This window comes from Synchiropus splendidus, chromosome 4, assembly GCF_027744825.2.
Source record: "Synchiropus splendidus isolate RoL2022-P1 chromosome 4, RoL_Sspl_1.0, whole genome shotgun sequence".
Taxonomy (NCBI): Eukaryota; Metazoa; Chordata; class Actinopteri; order Syngnathiformes; family Callionymidae; genus Synchiropus; species Synchiropus splendidus.
Genome location: NC_071337.1, coordinates 31,782,074 through 31,803,438, shown reverse-complemented (window position 1 = coordinate 31,803,438; position 21,365 = coordinate 31,782,074). Strand labels below are relative to the sequence as shown.

At 44.4% G+C, this 21,365-nt stretch overlaps 2 protein-coding genes, 1 long non-coding RNA gene and 1 other non-coding gene across 5 annotated transcripts in view; 3 read left to right on the top strand and 1 right to left on the bottom strand.

The window, feature by feature from the left end:
* Window positions 1–2,080: 2,080 nt before the first annotated feature.
* LOC128757694 (uncharacterized) lies at window positions 2,081–4,191 on the top strand. The gene is made up of 7 exons (XR_008414394.1): window positions 2,081–2,130; window positions 2,454–2,532; window positions 2,749–2,786; window positions 2,962–3,019; window positions 3,466–3,522; window positions 3,850–3,892; window positions 4,098–4,191. It is a non-coding gene; the product is annotated as an uncharacterized LOC128757694 (long non-coding RNA).
* Window positions 3,644–3,780, top strand: LOC128758270 (small nucleolar RNA SNORA18). Its single transcript, XR_008414474.1, has one exon. It is a non-coding gene; the product is annotated as a small nucleolar RNA SNORA18 (small nucleolar RNA).
* A 954-nt stretch (window positions 4,192–5,145) lies between the features above and the next one.
* On the top strand, window positions 5,146–7,517 carry txnipa (thioredoxin interacting protein a). Its single transcript, XM_053862772.1, has 6 exons — window positions 5,146–5,513; window positions 5,647–5,722; window positions 5,790–5,937; window positions 6,036–6,395; window positions 6,461–6,757; window positions 6,828–7,517. Exons 1-6 carry the CDS (start codon window positions 5,258–5,260, stop codon window positions 6,873–6,875), a joined length of 1,185 nt encoding a protein of 394 aa, XP_053718747.1. The 5' UTR covers window positions 5,146–5,257; the 3' UTR covers window positions 6,876–7,517.
* A 2,457-nt stretch (window positions 7,518–9,974) lies between these two features.
* Window positions 9,975–21,365, bottom strand: part of gatad2b (GATA zinc finger domain containing 2B) — a 32,780-nt gene continuing 21,389 nt past the window's right edge. For both annotated transcript variants that reach the window (XM_053863262.1, XM_053863263.1), the window contains exons 2-11: window positions 20,828–21,211; window positions 18,610–18,739; window positions 18,343–18,474; window positions 16,695–16,823; window positions 15,162–15,326; window positions 14,759–15,101; window positions 14,494–14,696; window positions 14,176–14,286; window positions 13,919–14,114; window positions 9,975–13,381 (exon numbers count right to left, since the gene is read on the bottom strand). In XM_053863262.1, the coding sequence (XP_053719237.1) occupies window positions 13,248–13,381; window positions 13,919–14,114; window positions 14,176–14,286; window positions 14,494–14,696; window positions 14,759–15,101; window positions 15,162–15,326; window positions 16,695–16,823; window positions 18,343–18,474; window positions 18,610–18,739; window positions 20,828–21,210 (1,926 nt within the window). In that variant the 5' untranslated portion in view covers window position 21,211 and the 3' untranslated portion in view covers window positions 9,975–13,247. The remainder of the gene's footprint in view (window positions 13,382–13,918; window positions 14,115–14,175; window positions 14,287–14,493; window positions 14,697–14,758; window positions 15,102–15,161; window positions 15,327–16,694; window positions 16,824–18,342; window positions 18,475–18,609; window positions 18,740–20,827; window positions 21,212–21,365) is intronic.

The following is a 21,365-nucleotide window of genomic DNA, read 5'->3' as shown; positions in this document are numbered from 1 at the left end:
ACATAACTTAACAACTGAAAACTGATAGAAGTGCAGGGGTCTCATGCACACTGGCCACTCTGAGCCAGCGCTGGGTTGTTTGCAGATGAGTTCTCTGATCTGTATCAGATGTGCAAGCAATGCATGAATGGAATTTTGTTAGTTGAGCGTCCCACCTTGCCATGATCTGAATTAGATGTGTTTCGTGCATTGAAGTATGTGACCAAAATAAAAACAATCTTTTAAACTTCACAATATCAGGCAAAGACCCAGCCTACATACATGGACTAGATGGACAAAAACACATGGCGGGTGCAATTGTACATCCACAACGACTCAAATAGAACAAATACTGGCATTCTGTGAGTCATGGCAAAGAAACCCCCTGTAATGTTTCTTCACAGGCGGCTGTCTGCAAGTTTGTAACTCAACTGAGGAGGGGTGAGAACTTTTGGAAGACTTAAGATTAAATTTCTCTGTCGCGTGGCCATGGTGGTTTTCTTGGCGGCCATGGCCGGGGCCGAGGTCAGGGAACAGGTCGACCTGCGGTCACCCGAGAACAACTGGATAACCAGCTGGATGCCTACATGTCCAAGACCAAAGGTCACCTGGATGCTGAGCTTGATGCCTACATGGCTCAGGCAGACCCTGAAAGTATGGAGTGACCTGAAAAAGAAAAGCCAGAAGTGTTCTTCCTGTGAGTCGTCTAGGAGAGAAGCTGATTTTAGTATGTCAGTCTCTGCTTATGTAAGTACTTATGAAAGAATGTCATGCATGCATCGTCAATTAACCACCGCTTAGTCCTGTTCTGGGTTGTGGTAAGTGCTGGCGAGAGGCAGCAATACACCCTAGACAGGTCGCCAGTTCTTAGCAGGAAACATACAGCAATTTTAGAGTGCCAGATTAAGCGAGTGTGTCTTTGGAGGAAACCGGGGAACACCCACAGTCCATGCAGAAAGGTGGTACGACCTGGGCATCCAACCCACAACCTTCTTACTGCAAGACAAGGATACTAACCACTAGGCCGTCTTTATGTATTCGTGTTTTTATGTTTCCTGAAGTGTTTAATTTCTTTAAGTTTACCCTGGAAAACCTGTCTATGGCACTGGAGTTCGACAACTAGCACTTGAACCAACTATAGTTGTTGTTTAATTCCAAGTAAATGGTAGTTTTCCTAAGCAACTGCCTTGCATTAAAGCAGCCTGATGTATATTGTGTCTCGATTGACTTAATTGATATATATATGGGCTGTTGCAGGCACAATGATCGGAAGCAGAATGGGTGTGGTACAATGTAGCACTCTTGTGCTTGTGTGTCGTTTTAATCAGATATGTATAAGGGATCATGCTAATTTGAATGAAATAGATGTAATAAATCAATTAGGGCTGCTTAGTTTAATATGCAATAGCGTGACGATGAAAGATGACCTCTTGAATCTGTACCCATGAATGTAAACATCCCAGTGGTTGTCGTACAGGAGGAGGTGTTGGTGGAGCTCACGTCTCATGTCTATGCCCCAGTGATTTGATGATGTAAAATGCATTTCTATCCTTCAAACTTCCAACCATCCGTTCAATTTCTTATTTAAGTCTTTCAATTCCAGCATTCATCAAAAGATACAATATGCTTGTTTCATACAATTTCACCTTGTCATCAGCGTACATCAGGCCCAGGCTTTGCCAGCATAGTTGTGCCATTTCGTTGAGGAGGCAGGAGTTATTCATCCACCAACAGCTCTTTTAGTCACATGAATATTCAGGCGCATGTAAGACAGTAAGTGCTTGCTTATAATGTTAGATGTTCACTCGTCAGTTTTTTATCAAGCTTTTTATTATTCTTTTTATTTTTGCTTTCTTTTTATAACTAAATCTTACTGTATTTCATATTGCAAAATTTGATAAGACCTTTGTGATGCCATGTAAGTTTGTATGTGTTTAGGTATATTTTATTGAATAAGATAAAAATTAAAAAAAAATCCTCAGTTCAGAACAATATGAGATCGATTCAATGCTGGCTTTGACTTGCGCCGTTACTAAGCAACGTTGCTGTGAATGTGCCATAAAGCGTTCGCCATTGTCGTACAGCTTACTATAAATAGCTTTACAGCACTCCCTGGCCGCCTCTTCAGCGTCGACACGATGCTGCTAGAAGGTGGGTGGCTCGCTACATTTAAATGTGTTTGGAATGCTGGAAGATTCGTTCGTCGTTCAAATGGACGTGGAAATACCCCTAGTGTTGGATTTCCTGTTCGAATGAACTTTTTAACTTGGTGAAACGTTAAGTAATATGATGTGCCGCTGTTCGTTCGTGGCAGTCTCCTGTTCAGTGGAGTGCTTCACTACGACAGCGGCCAAAGAGAATCAGGTTTTGCTTTCACCTCTGCATTGTTGGTTGTCGATCGGTGTCAATGAGGCCTGACACAATGTCGCTTTAGAAGAAAGTGGGTTTGCTAACGTGTCTTGTACGGCGTGTAGGGTCGCGGCTGCCGCCCAGAAGACGCGTGGCTGGCGTCATGGGTTCTCGGACAGAAACGACCCTTGAAAGGCTTCTGAGGTAATGGAGGCCTGTGAAGACGTATCTTGTGTTGATTGTTGGCACAGTTCGAGCTCTGGTTCCGTCTGGTGGATCGAAGAGGTCAGACAGTGCCGAGATTAAGTAATTTCTCTCGCAACTCTCTGTGGTCAACTGACTCTGCCACAGTGTTACTAAAGAGAAGTCACAGCTCTTCTGCCTCCTCCATGTGAGTCTGACACACTTTCTCTGTGGCAGGGGAAGCAAGATGGCGACGCAGAGCTGACCATGTGCAGGTAACAGGTTCTTTTCTGCCTTACTGTTGACTGAAACCTGTGGTTTTGATGATTGGCAATGAAATGTTCAACTGCTCTGAACTCTGATTGACTCATGCCCTGCTGAACAACATGTTTCAATTGAATTACTCCTCTGGATTTGAATGCATTTTGACTTCAACCTTTTGTCTCCCAGGCCTCTACCACATGATTGTTTTGGGCTGTTCAGTTACAAGGCTGCTCAACACTACCAGGTTTGTACAGTTGATGGTGGGCAAGCACTGGGGTATCTGCAGCCAGCTGCTTCATCAGCTGATCTGTTCAAATATCAGTGCAAGAGCATCTCAACTTTGGCATCGTTGGTTTCCAAGCCTCTGATGTTTGGAATCCCGGTAAAATGGTTGATACACATGTGAAGTAGGGATGTAACCGTATATTCACTGCTATTACTATTGCAGCATTGTTGCAATTTGTTCATGTTGAAAGTACTTGTATCCACCGGTGTCTTAATTTGGTTAAAAAAAAAGTGATGTGCTGGTGTTAAGAGCGCTGTGCAAACAAAGCACACTTGACACGCGTAACATGCTATGTCAGATGTGACGTTAAGCCATTAGTACCAGTAACTGCTCCATGCCTAATGTGTAGATCCTCTGAGCAGGTTTTTGCATGTTCTCGATTAACACCGCCTTCCTTTTCCCAGGTTGCTGTGTGCTGCCTCGTGTAGACTGGTTCATCTGTACTGTTGATCATCTTGTAGGTGGGTGCAGCACATATCTGTCAGAGTGGTGAGCTTAAATGTCAATGCAACAACATTAGCATTGTCTAAATGTTCGTTATTGTATTGGTGTATTTAAAGTTGTAATGTGCAATTCTATTGCTTTGAGGCGCATCATGACTAGCTCCGTCACTGTTGGAACTATGTTGTTGGAAATGCCTCAAAGAGCAAAACTGTGGTTTCGCTTTACCCACATGTTCATTTCAATTGAGCTATGTGGGATACAGCCACAGGAAATTTGTATTTCTTGGCTGCAGTGCATTTTTTTCCCTGTAGGTACCATTAATTGTTTTTTTTTTCCTTTTAAAGGGTAGTTTCACAGCTGGACTGAGAGCTTTTGCTCATCTGGAGTGTGAGTATCCCAGAATATCTAGTCATCTGGTCATATACCAAGGCTTTCAGCACCTTGGTTGCTGACTTGCTGTGGACATGACCAAAAAGTAATGATCCAGTGGGCTTCAGTAGCAGAAATCTGCTGTGAAGATCTGGTGGATACATTTTACCAGGGAAGAGGCCATGCACTAAAGTTTATAAAAGGAAATGTCTTCCTCCTCCAGGTGGTCCCAGTGGAGCTGTGCTTGGTGAAGGACTGTCAAATGAATCAGGATTGTTGTATTTAATGTGTTGAATAAAAAAAAAAAAAATCTTCAACTTTGCCTGTTATTCTTTTTGCTTTTTAAATAAAGGGGTGCTGAAAGGCTGTAGAGTTGGTATTCACCCTGCTTTCGAATTTGGTGGGAAATGCAAGGTTTTGGTTTTGCAGTTTTGAATTAAAAAAAAAAAAATTTCTGTGACTATGCTGTCAATCACAAGTAGCAATAAGCACATTGGGGGGGTGCTGAATTTGTAAATCTTACAATGCCTCATCTGACCAGAGCTACTGCTCAATGCCTCATGACTTGGGTTTCAAGGTGGAATTGGTTTGAACGCTTACAAATTCTGATCTATGTTGTCTGGAACAGCAGTTCAGCACCGTTATAAAAATGTTGCATTGTGTGCCATTCACCACTGTGCTACAAAAAGACTGACTTGGCATTTTTCTCCCATATGATGTACAAGTAGGAATCAGGTTGCCATGGTCCAGTCTTGGCATTGATGGACTCGACAGGAATAATCCCTCGAAAGTACCAGCAATTGAAGTAACAGGCTAGGTTATCTATTTTAAACCCTCCTAATAGCTCATTGGTTCTAGCAGAGAAGAAGAGAAAGGAACTTGAACTTCGCTATATCAGGCTCAGACTGCGTCTACGACAGGAATGGCTCGGATGGACAGGGACACAAGACGGGAGCAATTGTACAAAGCTCATGCAGAACACACACTGCGGGTATTTTTAGCACATACGTGTCAATTCAAAGTTTGGTCATTTGGGTTTCCGGTTTCACACGCTTCGTGTGTCCCGAGCGCCATGTTTTATTAGACGCTGTACATACTCTGAGCACGCACAAGGGCTCCTGCAGCATGCGGTGTTCACGCGCCTTTCTCGGCCTCTGATTGGCTGAAGCCTCACATAAACATTGTTCTTCGACCAATCGCAGTGCTGTACACGCGCCCAGTCACGCTGCCTTCCCTGGCCTTTGATTGGTGACACAGAATCGACATATAAAACCTGCCTGAAAAAGTTGTTTACAACCGAAGTCCTACGCTGGTGTTCTGCGGATCGTTACCACTGCGATCGTTGTCTTTTTTAATCGAACAGTGTCACGCTCGGTCAAAGTCATGGTAGCCATGGCCAAGAGACTGAAACATTTCCAGATTGTTTTTACGGATCCCTGCAAGACCTTCTACTGCGGCGGGGACTTGGTGTCCGGACGCGTGGAAGTGGAAGTCAACGATTTGACTCGTGTTTCCGAGGTCAAATTGTTCGGTGTGGGAAACGCCAAAGTGGAGTACGCCAAGGGAAAACAGAAGTGTCGTCAAGAGGCCGAATACCTGCGCCATGAAGAGGTCCTGAGGCTGGATGACCATCCTTCAGGTAGACATTAATGACTTACAACATGGTTTGCTTTCGAAGACTGCAGGGCCACGTTAGCCCAACTGCTGTGCCACATATGCTCTCAACGGACGTGTCACTCAGACTGCATTCAAACGTCTTTTCAATCGTCTAGATTCTGATGGCTCCGTCATATTGAGACCTGGCAACAAGTACGAGTACAAGTTCATGTTTGAGCTGCCTCAGCAAGGGTAAGTTGGTTGGTGCTATCAGTAGGTGATGCTTTGATTTCATCTGTGATGCCTGATGATCCCACAGGAAGCTGGTGTCATCTTACAAGGGGAAGTTTGGCTATGTGCACTACTATGTGAAAGTTCAGCTGCTGAGGGCTCAGCAGCCAGTGCTGGAGTGCAAGAAGTCTTTCGAGGTGGAGGAGCCACTGGATGTCAACACGCCCGATCTGCTGGTAGGAAGCCATCCTTGATTTCCCCTATGTGGGACCAATCTACAGATACAGATCTACAATCCGATGGAACCATGCTCAGCACCTCTCTGTGTCTTCAGTGCCCGACTGGTGGAATGAAAGAGAAAAAGGTCACCTGCATGTTCATCCCTGATGGCCAGGTGTCACTGAACGCCAAGATTGACCGCCGTGGTTTCTGCGAAGGCGAGGACATTTGCATCAACGCCAAGTTTGAAAACACTTGTTCCCGGATCGTTGTTCCGAAGGCAGCCATTATTGCCAAACACATATACCAGGCCAATGGGCGAACCAAGACGTTCCGTCAGAAGCTGTCGTCCGTGAGAGGAAACCACATTATCTCGGGGATGTGTGACGCCTGGCAGGGCAAATCCATCCGAGTGCCGAAGATCAAGCCGTCTATGCTGGGCTGCAACATCATCCGCGTGGAGTACGCTCTCATGGTGAGTTGCTGCAGCTTGCTGTGGTGGACCTGGTCATCTCTAACAATCACTGTTGTCTCATGTAGATCTACGTGCACATCCCTGGGAGTGATAAACTGATCCTGGAGCTGCCGCTGGTCATAGGGACGTCAGGTCTGGGCAGCCGCAGCAACAGTGTGAGCAGCACAGAAGGATCAGTGAGCAACTCTTCCTGGGTATCACTGAGGATGCCGTCAGAACCCCCCAGCTACTGTGACATCAGTCGTGACTGTCGTCTGGATCAACCGCTCACGCCACTCTTGGATGATGTTGATGGAGATGACAGTCCAATTTTCATGACCACACCTGCATTCCAGTTCCCATCGCCCCCTTCGTACACAGAGGTGAGGGTTCTTGTGTTCCTGTCCGTCAGGCGTGGGGTCTGTCTAACCAAACCTCTTTGTTTTGTTGCAGTCTGAAGAGGAGTTCAGCAACAGTGCGCGCATGCTGCCCGTCTGCTAGGGACCAGATGGGTTCCAGAGCATTTGTCCAGCTCAAATGCATTTTGAGAACCAGGGTTGGAGGTCTAACCTGCTGATGGATGGAGGGACGGACAGATGGATGGATGTGCAAGTCTTCTGTGGTGTGCCTCAATATCTTGCTGCTGATGCTGAATCTTCCTCCACTTGAGTGCTGTTCCGTGGAACTAGAGACCCAACATCACACGGTCTTCCAAGGACTGCCGAGTTCAGCTGTTTTTGTTGAGCTGTAGCGTGACTGCGTGAGATGTTTCACCAGCCTGCAGGGATGTCTGCTTCTGTCGCCTCGTCATTCCAGGGACTCGCTTCGCAGAAGTGGAATGTGGTTCTGTTTAGTTCCACATGCTGATGACACAGAGTGTATTTTAAGTTTTCTGCATGTTTCAGTGTCACTGTTGTTTTGCTCGTCCCAACCTTGGTTGGGGGGGTGCAACACCTGTCTGACTCTGCCAGTGCTAGAACTACGTGCAGGACCTCTGAGGTCTTGAGTGCTTCGCACCTTAATATATCTGAGTGAACTCTTGAGTTGCGAAATAATGTTGTCATGTATTCCAGAGTATTTTTGTATGAAATCCAATTTGTCTTTTGTACGAAATGACACTTAATAAAAAAACATTCAGTTGAACTTCGCTTCTTGTCAAGTGAATCATCGCTTTCTCTGGAGCTAGTACAAAGCCTGTGTAAATGTTGAACATACTTCTATCAAGTAAGGAATATGGTTTTTGATCCCCAAGGTTGGGTTAAAACTGATTCAACAGTAGAGGGTCTTGTTAATTCTACAACAGGATGAGATATTTCATCCATACAATATTGTACTGACGCAGTTTAGCTGTGAGTGATGATGAAGGCTAGCGTAGCTCCATCAAGAAGGACCCAGCGCTGAAGGCTCCCTAAGCCATGACCAAATGTCCACTTAAAATTTTTCGTAGTTTAGTGAAATGCACTTCTGCTGCTGAAACGTGACATAATCTGTATGTGTATGTGTGTACTCATGGGCTACGCTGTTCGTCATCTGTTAGATAAGTATTGTAACCTTACATGCTCTCACATACAGCATAAACATGACTTACCGAGCAGGTAGTGCATAGTGATAGTTTCGAAGATATGAAGCTGTTGTTTTTTTCGTTGGTGGGTCACGTTGTTAAGTAGGTGAGTCTCCTAAAAGTCAATTGCGAAATAATCACAACGTGTCCTTCTCTCGATCAGACTAGCCAGACAATGACTAAATGTTAGGTACACCTCTGATTGACATGCCACATTGAATCAGCTAATGTGCGAGATGTCGTAAGGGCAAATGACTGACCCAGTCCATATTCAGAATCCAAACAGTAAAAATCTAGTGCAATTGTATGTGGGTGATCCCTGCTTGGTCAGATTTCCCTCCCCTTCTGTGACCTTCATTACATGTCATGTGATGCTTTTATCCAAAGCAACTCGCAGCAGATTAATGTCAGAATGTGGCTTACTTCGTGGCAACATTCAGTCACAAATTCCTTGCCACCCAGTGAACTAACCAGCTGCACCAGGTTTTGACTTCCCTTTAGATTATTTGGTGCTGTTCTATTTCTGGCTCAGAACATGGTGAATAAAAGATGGTAGTCAGACCTTGCCATTTCACCAGACGTGATTTGTAACCAACATTGTGTAAATGTTTAAACATGTACATCAACAGTAGAAATTATTTGAAAAAGAAGAACCAGTGTGGTGTAGTCAAGTAGTCCGAGTGTACTGTCAGGCAAAATGTTCTGAAGAGGTCCACTGTGTGCATCTTGTTGGGAGTGTTCTGAAACTAGCTTGACAAATAAATGAATTTGAAATGTCATGATGGGTTATTGATCAAGAGTTCCATCAAATGTTGAGGACAGTACCTGTTATGGTTCTGGGTCTTCCAGAGGTGGCATGCACACCACCCAGGTGTGCTGTGGTTCATAAGTTTAAAGTGTATTTAAAACTTTATTCTACAAGCTCGCAACACTCGTTGGGTCACCTGTAAAAGATGTGGAGCACGGGTGGTTCTTCCTGTAGATTTTCTAAAAAGAGAGGGAGTGTTTCATGACCTACCTTATGATTGTTAGTGTGACGTTAGCTTTGTTTTCAGGAGCGTTATTTGTCTCCTTTTTTATGAATGTGATATGCAGACTGAAACATCTATTCAAACCAATCATATGATGAAGATTGAAATAAGATCATTGAAAGCTTGATAAGAAACAAGTCGAGAGGCGGACAGCAGCACATCTTTCTATTGCAGGTTAAAAGCTAAGAGAAGCAACAGAAACTTGGCGTCTGATATCATGGCAGCAGCATGAAGCATGACATGCTCACGCTCCAGATCTGCTCTCTGATTGGCCAAGCTCCTGCTTCATGAACTACAGCAGCCTATCACCTCGTTTCCTACTATGACTCACCTGCTGTTGACAGAACGAGTCATCACTTGTTCTCAACAGACAACAGTAGGGACTTTTCAGGGAGGCTGAAAACAAGAAGCAGAGGTTCCATCTGAATTGCTTTGTTAACCCCATTACAAAGGAAACAGTGACAATGGATAGAGCCAAACACTTCAGATGAGCTTCACTTCTTAGTGGTCACAAGAGTGATGAGGTCGGTTTCGTAGAACGTTTGTTGTGAAACCTCACATCAGGTGTCGGTTATTTTCTTGTCTGTCCGTACACCCAGTGTCTCAGAACTTTCTGTCCCTGAGGCTATGTCGATAGTCTTGACGTCACATGAGTGCCAGTTCAAACTCTGGTCACTGTTAGAGAGTGCAGAACGTCAACCAAAAACACCCCTTAGTACAGTATCACCTCAATTGTGAGTTTGTCGTTTCAGGTTCCGCACTTTAGTGTCAAAAACAACTGTCACATATTTGTGTGAGTGACGGTAACTCGTTGAGTTAGGTAACCTGTTGTTTTCAGCCTCGATCTACACGCTGACCGAAGTACTGTTCAATTCCAGGAACCCGAGCGACATCCGATACGCTGCTGCGCTCAAGGACAAACCCAGACAGGACTCAGAACGGAGACCTGCTCTCGTTGGCCGTGGTTACATGACGCCTTCTGGTGAAACACAAGAACTGCACCCAGAGTCAAAAGCCTTGGAAGCAAATAGTTTGAACCTTTATTAAACATAGCTTGCAAGATAAATATTACAAAGTTATTTCCTCCAAAATTAGCTTGTTTTTTCCTCAATCAATGCATAATCATCAATGAAGTGGCAGTATTCAAACAGCTTTTTTTAACCGTTAAATATCAAGGATGTGCAAAAGGTTGGGTTCCACATAAACCAAAGGAAAAGGAAGGATGTGAAATGCTTTCGCTTCAAATAAACGTCCATTTCAATGGAGTGGAGATGAAAATTTGCTGGTGTCGGCAGGAAAAGTGTACACGGATTCAGTCACGCTTGTTTAAATTCTCTCCTCTTGCATCTAGGACAAACCTCACACACTAGAGGAATGTTCATATTAAAATTAGCATTTGCTTGTTCACGCCTTCAATTGAATTCGACTTAAGAAGTGACATCACAAATAAATAAAATGAACTCGGTAGCCATGTTAGGCACGTGATTCAAAGTACCGGTATAGATGACAGGTCTAAGGTGACCCCGCGCCTGGTGCAGTAATCACATCTGTCATCTAGCACACTCCCAATATCTCAGACAAGTATCTGATAAAACTGACACCCAATTCTGATGAGGGCCATCTTAAAGAGAGAGAAGCAGTATAACTTTAGCTAAAATGGTTAATAACTAAAATAACTTTCCAAGGATGCCTTGTCAAGCGCCCCCCCGCCCATTGGAGAGCCTACTCTGAGTCGCCACACAAGGGCCACCAGTGCCAGATATATGTGGATGACAAGAACCAAAGATGATCAGAAAACAGAGGTCCTCTGTCATTTCCTTTCTTCCCTCATTCACAACAGGACTCAGAACTCACTAATTCGGTGCAGTTGATCCTCGCCCAAGCTCTCACTAAGATGCAAACCTCTCCATGGAGAGCTGAGGGGCAGAGATACACGCACTTCACCTGCAGGAAGCAGTGATGAGTCTTCAGTCCCTGAGTCCAAACCCTTCGCTTCTTGCCAGTAGAGCAATAATGTCACAATACTCTGCTCGTTTGACTGATCAAAACACTACATGCAACATTCATCTGGACCTGAAATTCCATCTTGCTGCCATGGTAACCAATTGTCAGGTGAACGATTGTTAAACTAGTCTACACATATGGGGGCAGATGTCAAGGATTTAACATAAATATTTGTGTCTTGTCTGCGTGAGCAGTCAAATATGACAGTCAACTATGGGACCCATCACAAGGTTTGAAACAGGGGATTCAAAATCCTGACTGAGTCTGAATCAGTAAGCACTTTTCTGCTAACTCTTGAGAGTGAAGAGAATCAGGGAGACAGCATCATTTAGAGGCCAAAAAGAAAAAAAAATCCCAAACATTTTGCACATTTGTTACACAATAATACACAGTGTTCACAAAACGAAATGACAAGCTTCACAATATTCATGGCTTTTGTTTGCTTTTCTACACAATATACAACCATTTGATGTCTTTTTTTTCTCAGAACAAGGAGGAAAATAATGTACATTGAGCTAAAACCTGGAAAAGATTTACTTCAGTACTTCTTTTTATTTTTTTTTAAACTGTGACAGAGCGCCTTTTTATTTTAAAAAGAATTTAGGGAACGAGAACTGAGTCGTAAAGGTGCTTGCGGAAACTCAGAGAGGCCGAAGCTACAGAGAGCATTTGAAACTAGAGCAGCTTAAGAACCTTCCTACTCCACAGCCAGATTTAGAAGCAGCTCTCTTCACCTCTTTCAGGACTTGAACAACTTGTCAGCAGTCGTGGCTTCTGCAGTTGATCTCAAGACAACAGTAAACTTACAGTTGGTAAACGGTGGTGTTCTCATATTTCAACCAAGCAAGGCTAAACAATCAGTTAGGAGCATCATACTCCACAAGAAGGCCTTTAACTCCTCGATGAACTGTGACATATGCTGCAACGAACCATATACATTTTGGCCCCTGCAGGGGGCGCCTCCTCACAAACCTTGCATGTACAGTATCTTACACACGCAAGCCAAGAGTAAAAATAACTGCCAACTGAACGTTGCCAAATCCATTACACTATGTTCTTCTGATCCAACAGAAAGCTGGTGACGAGAACCAGCATCATCACTTCGGGTCCTTAATATGAAGCTCTGTTTTGAAGACATTTGTTTCTGTGGCTGCACTGTAGAGCTCGGTAAAACAGGCGATATGTAATGCAACATCTGCGAAAGCACAATCACCTCTGTTTTTTTGGAGTTCAGAAGTTCACCACTATCTTGATGGAATGTGGAGCACAAGACTGCCAGACAAGTCATTAGTCCTGGACCAGGATGTAACAGATCAGCCTGACTAGATCACCCGTGAGTCGGACATTGGTCTTCATTGACATTATTCATTGCTTTAAGTTGGATAACCGTCAACACCAAGTGATCCCATTTCCCAGTTAAAAAAAAAAATCGAACAAAAACCTATCAATCCTGATCCATCACAACCTGTCACAGAGATGATCTTCACCAAGCCGGGAGAAGTGACCACACCGGAGCCATCGTTCGCAGGTAGCAGCACGGCCTCCCAGACTTCACACAAATTGTCTTTTTCCCCAAGTGGAAATACGCAAAGTGCTCCATTATGATTGACGCTAGTCTCTTAGGTAGCGAGTTCTCCCTCACATTTTGTACAGTTCCTAGCTTTGCTGATCATTATCGTCTCCTGATGACGACACCTTTCAGGCTCTTCATGAGGAGACGCTGCAAAAATAAAATTACATCGAAAACCCCTGTTACAAAAAAGGTGGGGTTGGGGTGGGGCAATCAGAAAATAGAAGAAGATAATGGACCCAGATCTCTGGGTTTTATACGTACAGAGTCTGTGATGCTGGCACCTCCAGACCAGAGTCACATGTGAAGATTACAAAGAGGGGGATATGAGTCTGTGCATACTGGTGTTCCAAGTGCTGGGCGGCGGTCCCAGTTATCTCTGGAGATGCTGCTGCCGCCATCAGTCACATGGCGTTCACTTCAGGGTTCTCAGGTGGAACAGACTGAATGACTGCCCATTGAAATGTTGAGATGACACAGATAAAGGTGCGACCCATCAACCCGCTGAAAAGAAAACTTGATGCAACTGACGTGAAAGACGGCAGCAGCAGAACTGCTATGAAACTGGACCACTGGAACTAAACAAAGTGTCTCGCTCGTGGACTTGGGTGTGGTCAAAGGGTCTGCACAAGGACAGGCACTGCATGCGATGGTGGAGGGGTGCCAGCTGATCCAGGACTGCATCAGGGTCGAGGACGGGGTGGACCCTATTTCTGTCCAGTGATGGACTGCGATATGGACCGCGGTGGGATCATGTCTAACAGATATTCCCTTTGCCGGTCGGCTAAGCTGGAACTCTTGTGACCGACGGCTGCTGGGTTCAGATAGGCGATGTTCAACCCTGCATGGACAAACAGAAGGGTCAACACACAGTCCACTACCACCTTCACATTCAACAGTTTAATTCCATTTTATATTCTCCAACTGCAGTGAGGACACATCTCCATGGAGCCCTGTGGTTGGCTCTCAATGTAGACTCATGGCAATCAGTTTCTCAGACATTGACGTTCAGGTGAATGATTCAACTCCTGCCATCTCTGCGGCAACACAGTAAGCTAGTTCCCTCTAAAGCTGTGTCAAACAATTAGAGGGATAAAGGCCAGAGTCAGGACAAAGCCTCAAATAAAGGGAATGTTTCATTGATGGTTCTGTTGCACTGGGCAGCTGCAGACTGTTTGCAGGGAGCGGAAATGCAGTTTTTAGGGGGCAGAAAATGTTTTGTTTCTCGAATTAAAAACCGAGGGAAAACGGAATCTTAAGTTAGCTTTGTTGAGCCTATGCACACATATATTACACACTGGCTTCCAACAGGAGCCACTGTCCTTCTCGCGGAATGGTTCTACCAAAGGATTAAGGAGGGGCCAGAAGGACTTGGTACCTGGGATGTTGTAGATCTGGCGACGGCTGTCATGCTGCAGTCTGCTGCTCCCTCCACTGCTGCCACAGTGCTTGGCACTGGTCATTCCCATGAGGCTGCTGGCCACCGACAGCTGTGAGGCCTGGGCAAAGTTGGACAGGACCCCTCTGGCAGAGTTTGACAGGCTCCTCTGCATTGAGGCCTGAGGCTGGGGCGCCTGAAGTACAGCCCACCGTCAGTGCTGAAGTTAGACATGTTGATGGAGAGCGGTTACATACCTGACGCAGGGCGTGATGCCGGATAATGGAGTCCGTCTTGGAGGCATTGGGGCCAGTCGGAGCAGAGCTGGGAGTAAGGGCTGCCTGCTGCTGCAGCCGTTGTTCTATCTCCTGGAAGGAAACAACAACAACAAAGCGTTACAATCGAAAGAAGATGCAAGGCACCTGCATGCCTGGTGTGGGAAAGCAGGTTCCTGGGGGAGTGAGTAGTGAGAGGAACTGGAGGATAGAACTTTTCAGTGTATAAATGATCAACAGCACAAATGTGTTTTTTTCAGGTAGGAGGCAACAGAAGGAGGATTAGCAGAAGGTGTTGACCTGCTCCTGCTGCAGCGCCTTCACAAAGGCGTTCTTCAGCCGGTTGGTATGTTCCGCCTTCAGAGCCTTCTTCTGATTGGATGTCATACACTGCTCGCAGAGGATGCGGCCTGCCTTTTCCTGCTTCCAGTGGGGAGTGAAGTCTGTCTGGCATTGGGCGCAGAAGAAAGGCTCCATGCGACTCAGTGTCCCTCTGAGTTTGCCTGATAGGAACAATGAACAGATCAAAAACACCTCAGTAGTCAGTGGAGCATCAGGTACTTACCCTGACTGTCCAGCACGCTCTGGACCACCTCCTCCAGACCCACCATGTAGATAAACTCGCTGTTGGCAGCAGAGGGCAGGAAGTGAAGGAGCGGGGCAGGTGGTTTGGGAGGAGGGATCTCCAGAAGTGTCTTTTCCAGCTGCTTTCTTAGGGCGAGCTTGGCAGCAGCCTGGCTGCTGGCCTGGTCAGCCATGGAGCTCACACCTCCAGTGACTGAGCTGGACATGGTGGACGGGCTGGCAGCTCCACCCAGGCCTCCTCCTGCTGAGGCTGCAGCTTGCATGTGGGCAAGGTTCATGTAGATGGCACTGGAGCTGGAGCGCTGGGCCACCTGCTGATTGGCCTGTAAGACCGCAGAGGTCAGAACGGTTTTCACAGTCTAACCAACAACAAAGTTCCTCACCTGCTGGTAGCCAACCGATGAGCCCATGCCGGCGGAACGAGACATGCTGGGTTTGTTAGAGAGCCGCTGGGCCTGCAGCTGAGCTGGGTTTGGTGCTATTACACGCTGTGACATGAGCATAGGAGGCAGATTTGCATTGGCTGCTGACCTGATGACTGTGTGACCCTGTAAGGATTTAAAAACAGAAGGTTCTCCAGCATTGATATGACAAGGTAGATTTTTTTTCAATCCCAGATGACACACAATCGACCAGAAATAAAGAAGCTAGTTGATTGATTGATAATGCTAAGAAAATGTTCAGCCCTTTTCACGACTCATCCATTTCAAAGTAGGAGAATAATTGATCTCCATATCTTTCTATCACTTAATTTTATGGTTTACGAGTTAACCACTGGTAAACTGTGGGACACAGGTAGACTGTAGTTCAACAACAAAGCAGCAGAGGGCAGCAGCAACCTGTTTGCTGCTCTAGCGGGTAGTTACGGGGTGCCCTGGGTCATAGACTGGCCCACAGAGTACCTGCATAAGTCACGTGGCCCGTTTCTTCATTTTTTTTAACGGAGCATACAAATGGGGTTTATGGCCGAGAGCCGAAGCTGGATGTTGCAGTCAGTGCCAGAGGCCTGTCTATCATTCATGAGTTGGTTTAAGTCTGACAACAAAATTAAATTTCAATTATTATTATTATTATTATTATTAATGCTAATAATAATAAACATTGCTCAAGTGTCTGTGGTAGATTAATGTACATAGACCCTAATGTCGAGCATTTTTCAAGCATAGTCACACACTATTTACGTTTTTTTAATTCTTTGCGTTTTTTTTTACTTTAATAGATTCAACATCTTGAATTTTATCTATGATTCAGAATGACTGTTAAATTTAATATTATTTAAAGCAGGAGATATTATGGTTCTCCAAACACATTAAAAAATTCAGAGAAATGTAAAACGTAATCATTCTCACAGAGCAATGATAGTCTGTCATTTGTGTCAAATATTCGAATGGGAAATTAACATATAATAATATCTCTTGCAGAAGTTGTGTCACCAGCCGCCACTGGACTATGGTCCACTGGAAAACCACACAAAGTCAGTGTCCTATGCTGAAACATTTACCCCTAATGTTACATGGAATGGAAGAGCAGTCTGAGGCTGTGATGGAAGAACTGTATGCTGGCTCAGAACAGATCAGGATAACTTCCTGTGTTCAGGGTTTTGTTGTTACACTGACATAGAGCAATGCCCTGTAAATTCGCAAGGAAATCACTTGGTTATTTATAATTTCATACACCATCCACATTTCCTTTAGCGCACACCCAATCCTGCTCTCACCATAGAGTCTGTTCGTAGACAACAGAGACTTAGTTTGGGAGCTAAACTGTGTGGGTCCTTCCGGACCAGCACTAGATGAAACATGACATGAAAACGCATGTAGTACAGTAGTAGTGGTAGTTGTATAATAGTGTGTTAAAAATGAAGTGACCAGGCACCCATGCACACACTCACTCCAGCACAGACAAAAAAAATGTACCTGTGAGGTGCGAAGGTTCTGGGGTTCGGGGTTGTGTAAGCCAGGCCGCACTGGCATCTTCCCGAGGCTAGAAGAGCTATGAATGGCAGAGGGCTGCACTGACAACGTAGTGCTTTGGACCATTGGCACCTGTACAAAATATCAGTAATTACTTCAGAATATACAATCCCGGATCGAGTACAATTGATAGTGTGAGTCAGAGGCAACATGATATAGCAGACTAATGTCCTAAGAATTCTTGTATTGTAAGAGATTCTGTTAGCTAGAGCCTTACTAAGAAATCACACATTCATAAGAATTGTTAGGCTTTGTCTTGAGCTCAAAAGTGAGCTCAGGAGCATCCTGCTTCCACTGATCATCTGGAGATATTACTGCTTCATTAGAGACCACCAGTGGTGAAACAAGCTTATTGGACATGGTCTGGAAAGCCCAGCACCTGTCGCTAAAAGCAGGTATGGCAAACAGATCCATGAAAGGGGCTTTGTGGCTGCAGGTTCTAGTTCCAACCACCTGACCAGTACCAAACTAACCATCAACTGATCTCAGGCATCAAACTGCTGATTGGATAAACTGTAAGCCGTTGACTGGTCGGTTCACCTCAGTCTCACGCCAAAACCCACTGCAGTTTTCCGCAAATCCAGATCGCATTCCAAGTGGAGGTGATTCACACCAGATGCGTCCTCGGTGCGCAGAGTGGATGAGGGATTATACATCACTAGTTCACTCAATAGTGCGAGGACCACCAGTGAGACTGTTGCCGGATGTAAAGAATCCAATGTCTCCGGTAAAAGTTAATTGACAAGTCAATTTGATTTTCATTGTTGTATTCTAAGCTTTTTATTTACAATAAAGAGCTCAATGTGCAGTTCTCAACCACATTTCCTGCATGAATAATTCTTTCGTCTCTCACTTGACCATTGCCGCACTGCAAAGAATAGAACTCAGTCCTATTTTTGCAGTGTGACCCGGGATCCGGAAAACTGACTCTGTCTCTGTCAACTCATAGACGTACAATCATTCAACCTGTGGCAAGTAAAAAACGCTGCTCTGCACCACAAGCTGGGGTGACAGTGTATGTCAGACATGGGCAGTCTTCTGGTCTCAGCCTGAACCAAGGTCATGAAGCAAGGTTTAACAATAGATTCTACTACATGTTATTCTAAATATGATGCAAGTAATAATGTGGATTAATTGAAAGGTTGATAGATCAGGATATGCACATAATTTCCTTAGCAAAAGTCAAGTCACTAAAGATGGCTTAAGTCAGTCTTTCTAATTATTTTGTCTCAGGGGTCATTTAGGTGATTCACAGGGCTCATTCACATTTTACCAACTATTCTGGCAACCTTTACTGCATATTTGGTCTTGCATAGTCAAGGAAACACATATTAAATGAGTGCTCCTGTTTACAAAGCAGCAATTCAGAGTAGATTGTCCTCCGCACCACAAAGATAACCAGTAGACGGCAACATTGCATGATGAACAACAATGTATCACAAACACAATGTGTTATTTATCCTGCCACAACTGGACTCAATAATTAGGGATGAGTTTCAGAAGGTAGGTCTGAGTCCAAAGGTTCAAGTTGCAGGCCACGCTAATTTTATGCATGAATTTGTCCTTGTGCATGTACTGTGACTCCACCAACCTTCTGGACCACATTCTCCTTCTGCAGCTGACTCTGTCTGAGCTTCTTGAGCAGCACAAGACGTGCCTCTTCCAGGCGCAGCTCCTCTCTGAGAGCTTTAATCATCTGCTGCCTCTCCTCACCGGTCTTACCCTGCACAGACACAGAAAAACTGGCGTTGCTCTGATGACCAGTAGCTTTTGGACGGAATGGCTTGAGGGTTGTCACAGGCATTTAACCCTTTAGATGAGCAATGAAGACTTGTGGAGGATTTGATGAATTTCTTACCTTCAAGATGTCTAAGTTTATGCCGTGCAGACGCTCATCTGAGCGAGGAGTGGTTCTGGGACTGGATGCCTCGTTGTCTGACAGAATGATGACGTCTGGTGATGGAGTTTGACGTTCATGGTCTGCATCACTAAACAGAGGTACACCGTTTTGGTTAATCTCCATCTGACAGTCAGAAGAGCAACATCAGTTTGACCTGGCTAGTCTAATACTCGTCTCATGCAATCCAGTACATTTACAGTAGCACTACTACTTGGCAACTACTAATTAGTAGCAATTACTTAATGCAGACCCACTGTGCGAAAGGGATTTTTTTTTTTCAATAGAGGACACCATCACATTTACTTGAATAAAATACCAAATCTCCAACTATGTACTGTACAAATCTCTTTTTGCAGTGGCCTGACAATACAGGAATCTTCTGAGGACACACTCCTCACACCAGCGTTTGCAGTTGTACTGATAACTCTCGTGTTTGTTCATATGTCAATGGAAAAATCTGTTATAATATAATAACAAAGACATGATCAACATCAGCAGTGCAAAATAGACAATAGTCAAATGAACGAGGTCATGGATTTAAAGAGGGTCAGTAGACCCCATTTGATTAAATGCTTTGGATGTTGTTAACCTGTCATTATTTATATTATGGTAACGCTATAATAATGTTTTCCCATTTTCATACTCAGAACATTGTACATTTTTTTATCAATAAGTCTGATAGGCATAACACTGCTACTGAAATGACCACTTTAAGTCCATATTTAACCTGAACTGTTTGTATAGCTGGTTCCAGGTCGGCAGTGGTCATTGGCACTTGTTAAAGATGGTTCAAAGCAGAACACCCATGAGATGACAGGGTTATTGGAACTGAGGTGCAACTGAGGGCAGGCAGCTTTAGCTTAATGCACTAATGTGATGGGATGGATGAGGGAGATGCAGGAAAATCTGATGACATCAGAATGAAGGTTTCTAGCAGTGACAACCTTATGTTTCCCATCATTTCTGCATCCACAGTTCTCTATGAGGAAGGGTTTCATTGTTCACCTTTACAAAGTATAGACATTAAAAGCTGTCCAGAACCTGGATTTCTCACTGATATGTAGCTAACTGAAGACGACTGTGTCAGCAACTTTCAAACAGTCATAAAACTCAATTAAAAGCTTTCTATTGCATCTTCATGATTATTGTCCTCCACAGAGTAGACTCTCTGATCTATCCGACATATAGCCACATCACAGACATCGAAATGATTTTTCTCTGAAACATTTAGAGTTCACATTTTGTGTTATAAATTCTGTGCTCCACGTGACTTTCATTAATTAATTTCCTCTTTGTATAATAAAACATGGATAATACAGAACCACTGGTAATTTGTTTTCTGTTATAAAAGTAGACCAGAGTTTGGGATTCACATTTTTTTTTAACCTCAACCTGGTGATTCTGCTTTGGGATACTCACAGGCATAATTCTGTGATTCACAGGAAGCTCATTTCTTTGTTTACATCTGGTTTGACAAGGCATACGTGGGGTGCCCAGACTTTCCAAGAGACCAGATATTTTAAACATTGTTTGAAAAGACTAGACGACCCTTCTTACAAAATAGAAGGTGCATTGTTAGCATCACTGTCATTGTGACAATGTCTTGTCAAAAATCATGCAAGTTTGTCTGTTTTTTCATGTCTCATGATCTCCCTAACCTATGCCACAGACTTTACACAATGTCTGTGTGTGTGTTTCAGTAGCTAGTGACGTACAATTTTGGGGAAAATACCTCCTCAGGTGGACTTTATGCCATCGTGGGTCTCTTTTACCAGACCCCACAAGGTTAAGCCTCAATTTGAGGAAGAGGGCTTCAGAATAACTTCATTATAATTAGGTTTAAGTTTGGTTCGGAGTCCTGGTTAAGGTTGGCCATTGGATTTGGATTGTGAATTTTAGGATGAGCGGCTGGACAAAGCATTATGACAATGAACGGACCCCAAGAAGATGGTGTGACGAACCCTGTGTGTGTTTATTTTATCTTAGAAAATCTATATCATTAAAAAAAATAAATTACAAAATGTGGAAAACAAAAATCCATGTTTTCTTGAATCACACCAAAGTAGAATCATGTAACTAGCAACTGAATCTAACTTCCTTACAAGATCATTTGTGGTCTCTCTCTTAAGAGCTTACATTTTTTGCTTAAGAGAGTAAATCATCACTAATTTCTTACCATCTTGTACCAGCGCTCATATCCACAGGCTCATCAAGAATGTTCTCCTTCCCGTTTGTACTGGTGCCCACGTGGCTGCCATGTCCTCCCAACCTCACACCCCCATTAAGCTTCTCTTCATACGCAGCAGCTCCCATTAGACTGCGGTGGTGGAGCGCACTGGCTCCAGGGCCCTTGCCATCTCCCAGGGGCCCTGCGAGCTCCAATCCAGCAAATTCAGAGAGATCCTTTCGTTTGAGCAGTGCCAACATCTTTAGACGTTCCATGGCTTCATGGCCTTCCATTTTGAGTCGCTTGGCCAGTGCCTCCTCTCGGTCGCCAGGCAGCTCCAGACCTCTTTTCAGCAGGTTCAGCCTCAGTGCTTCCTCAGACTTTTGTTCCATCCTTGAGCAGACAGAAACAGCACGATTGTTAGCAGCGGCACTGTCAAACTACTTTCCATTATCTTCAATCATTCTGTTCAAGAGCTGCAGATCATACATGTTTAAATCCACAACAAGATATAATAAACATGGAATGCTACCAGTCAGTCCGAATG